Genomic DNA, 3,705 nt, shown 5'->3' on the forward strand with positions numbered 1-3,705 from the left:
TCCTGTCCTCAGTTTGTGATTATTTCCTCTGGATTCCATGTTTAATTACTGGCTTTCTGATATTAAGTATCGCTATAATTTTTGGTTGTGATCTGATTAAGAAATGTAAAGAGCGTTTTTTTAGGTTTTAAATGCAAGCTTGATTGAGAAGTGAGTAACTTATTTAGTTCACGATTGTAGACAGCTGGAACATTTCCCTGTTTTTTCCTGATGTACTTGTTCAGATGTATGGCCTGTAAGTAGTTTCTACAGATAGATGCTATTAAAAGGGCACAAACCTTAATTCATCAACCAGCTGTTGTGGTATAGTTAGAGCAAGCTTAATAAAGAGGAGCTTATGGATAGACTATCTGAAGGCTTTGCTTTTCACACATGAGAGGAAATTGTGTGGTAACAGGATGAAGCTAATTTGGGCCCTCTGTTAAAACGCTTTGAGGAAAATTATTGCCTTTATTAGTCAGGAAGTAAACCAGTACTTTTTTACCAACAATTATTTACATATTTATACAAAGTAGTATTTTAACTGGTTATTAATAAAAAATTGGAAAATAGCATCATTCAAATATTATTTAATTTGCTATTAGCTTTAAAGAACATGTGGTTTCCCAAACACCCTATTTGGGAGCCTGAATGCATATTGTAATATGCTTGACTCCAGACACAGACACATTTGAATTTTCACAAGATGTGGTTGACCTATCCTGCTCTTTCCCAGTATAAATGTAGATTCTCTCTTTTCTCTTTTTGAAGTTTCTTGTAAAGCTTATCTTTAAAAAAAAAACCCAAAAAACTAGATTTCTTTTATAAGAAAAATGTTAGGGATTTCTGTGTTTTGATAAATCTGTGTTTTTAGTGTTAAGTTTTATGTTGCACTTATCGCTATACCCTTCTGGGTAGGATCTCGAGGTATTTTTCTATCAAGTAACTTCGGAATTATGGTTAATACTCTTTCTTGCAATGAAAGCAAAAATGTTTAAAAAATCTGTGAGCGTTTGATACATGTCCAACATATACTTGTGCTTTGGAAATTGCAAAATATGTGGGTTTATGATTATGGATATTTATTTTTAACAGAGTTAGTTACTGTCTACTTTATACTACATTCCTTAATATTTAAAAAAGTCAGTGTCATCTTCCAATTATGTCTTTTAAAGAGGAATTTTGATGGTTTGGACATATGAAAAATTCTCCGTGGGAATTCCCTGGTGGTCCAGTGGTTAGGACTCCGTGCTTCCACTGCAGGGGCCACAGGTTCCGTCCCTGGTCGGGGAACTGAGATCCCGCATGCCAAGCGGCACAGCCAAAAAAGAAAAAGAAAAAAATTCTCTGCATTTTGGAACTAAGGATAAAATCAGGGATTTTATTCAAGAATACCTTTTAGAATGATGTCCCTGGTACTGCAATATATGGTTTAGCGTTCTATAAACTTCGAGGTAGAAAAGTGGACTAAAAACATTCTCCACAGTTGTAGAGAGTTTAAAGCCCAAAAGATTTTCTAAGCAGAAAATTCAGTTGATCTGGGTTGTTATTATAGTGTAAATTATGTATACCAAGTTTGTTACAGTCTTCAGATTCTTCTGATGCTGCCCATTGGGGATAGATTTCTATTTATATATACATTTTAAAATATTTATTTATTTATTTTTGGCTGTGTTGGGTCTTCGTTTCTGTGCGTGGGCTTTCTCTAGTTGCGATGAGTGGGGGTCACTCTTCATCGTGGTGCGTGGGCCTCTCACTGTCGCGGCCTCTCCTGTTGCGGAGCACAAGCTCCAGACGCGCAGGCTCAGTAGTTGTGGCTCACGGACCTAGTTGCTCCGCGGCATGTGGGATCTTCCCAGACCAGGGCTCGAACCCATGTCCCCTGCATTGGCAGGCAGACTCAACCACTGTGCCACCAGGGAAGCCCTATATATACATTTTAAACTTCATTCTGTGTTGCTGTGAGAAAAGGCTTGCTTTCTGTTACAAGTTAACATTCACTTTGAATGAACTACCTTAATTTTAATTGCTTGAGAGAAGAGTGTGGATATCCCAGGTAAACTGAAGAAAGTTGAGGATTATTTTTCTTTAACTATATAATTGTAGCAAAATACAGTTGAAAACTCTCAGTGAAAATAATGTATTTAAGTTCCTGGAGGATTAGAAAGAATTAAACTATCGATATTCAGGGTAATTCAGGGAATCTGGTCAGAACTCATTAAAATGAATCTTAATGTCAAAGACTATATTGCCTCCAGAGCATTTGAGGTACAAAGTCAAGAAAAAAGATGGAAACTTATGAAGTTTCTCCGTTTTTCTGAGGTGTTTTTCATGATTTGTACAAAGTAAAAAACTGTGTTTTGTTTACTTACTGGGCATTGTTTATAATTTGTCACCATTAACCATATACTTAGCTTGTTTCCTGGAATTTAGTAGTTGCTCAGTAAGTTTTTTGTTTTTAATGAATATTCAGATGATCTGTAACAGAAACCATCTTCTAGTAAATGAGGTGCTTAATTTTGAGGGTCTCTTCTGGCTAACTGATGTGAATTTCTGCCTGTGTCTTGTTGGATATATGTGAGGGGAAGATGAAGCAGTGTTGTGTATGTATTTCTTGTGTCTGTCTGTCTTATCAAAGACAGCATGTCTTTGTATGTGTGTTTTTATAGAATGGCATAGGAAGTGCAAAAATATCACTAGTATTAACCCAAGACAAGTGATAGAGTTAAGCCAGTTTGGATTATTGAGTGGATATTACTGTCCATTTATTACACATGTGCCCATGGTGTTCAGGTGTTTCTCATCAATGACTGCATAGATTGCTGAACCAATCAAGGGACTCAGGAAGCTAAAAAAGCAGTTAAATTATTCATCTACTACAGCTCTGGACATTGATTCAAGACTTTGGCTCCTTAAACTGGCCAAGTATGAGATATACCATTAAGTGTGTAAAGTAAAAGAAGAAAAAGCCTGCCCAATTATCTTTCTTAACCGAGAACCTGATTATACTTCTCTCTAAATGGTGTTCTTTTCTGAAACCTGAGAAAAAACATTTGCCTAGCACAGCTGTTAACTTCCTACAACTGAAATGCTTTCCATTCCCTTTAAAATAAGCCCTTCTGAAGCAGAATGTAGATCACATGTATCATCCGACCAAAAAAGTTTGCTGAGACTACTAGTATCATTTGCCCTGGGGTCCGGAATCTTCACATTCCAGGCAGAGCTCCAGCTGCTCCGATTTAGTTACCAGATTGTGATTGGCTACACTGCCTACCCTTTTCTCCACCCCTTAATTTTCACTGGGAGAAAGCTTTTGAGCCAGAGATTAAATGTAAGAGCTGTCGCCAGGCTTTCTGAGTGCAGCTGGCACCAGGGGTGTGCTCTGGAGCAACTTCTGTTTGCTCTGAGCCCCCCGCCCTGCCTCCCCTTTCACCACGTTTCCTCTGGCAAGGTTTTAAGTACAGCAATTCAAGAAGATTTGTCCTCCTAAACTATATTATTCTAAAGTGTATTGCCTCTTGATTGCTGGAAAAGAATCTTTAATTCATTTCAAAAGTAACTTATGAACAAACTTATTAAAAGTGATGAAAGGAGCACTGAAATTGATTAGAACTAATTTTTCACTGTGCCAAAGTGTGCAGTGTCTTTCAGAGGAAACTATAACAGATCTTCTGAGTGTGCCATGCCAGTGGGGAGAATTGAATGTCCCTCATCTGCCTCTTTCCC

At 37.4% G+C, this 3,705-nt stretch overlaps 1 protein-coding gene across 1 annotated transcript in view; it reads left to right on the forward strand.

The window, feature by feature from the left end:
- Nucleotides 1–3,334: 3,334 nt before the first annotated feature.
- The window catches only part of ZNF106 (zinc finger protein 106), a 32,157-nt gene continuing 31,786 nt past the window's right edge, over nt 3,335–3,705 (forward strand). The window contains 1 exon segment of the mRNA XM_007460130.1: nt 3,335–3,703. Coding sequence (XP_007460192.1) covers nt 3,662–3,703 — 42 coding nt within the window. The 5' untranslated portion in view covers nt 3,335–3,661.

The sequence above is a fragment of the Lipotes vexillifer genome, unplaced genomic scaffold (assembly GCF_000442215.2).
Source record: "Lipotes vexillifer unplaced genomic scaffold, Lipotes_vexillifer_v1.1 scaffold408, whole genome shotgun sequence".
Classification (NCBI taxonomy): Eukaryota; Metazoa; Chordata; class Mammalia; order Artiodactyla; family Lipotidae; genus Lipotes; species Lipotes vexillifer.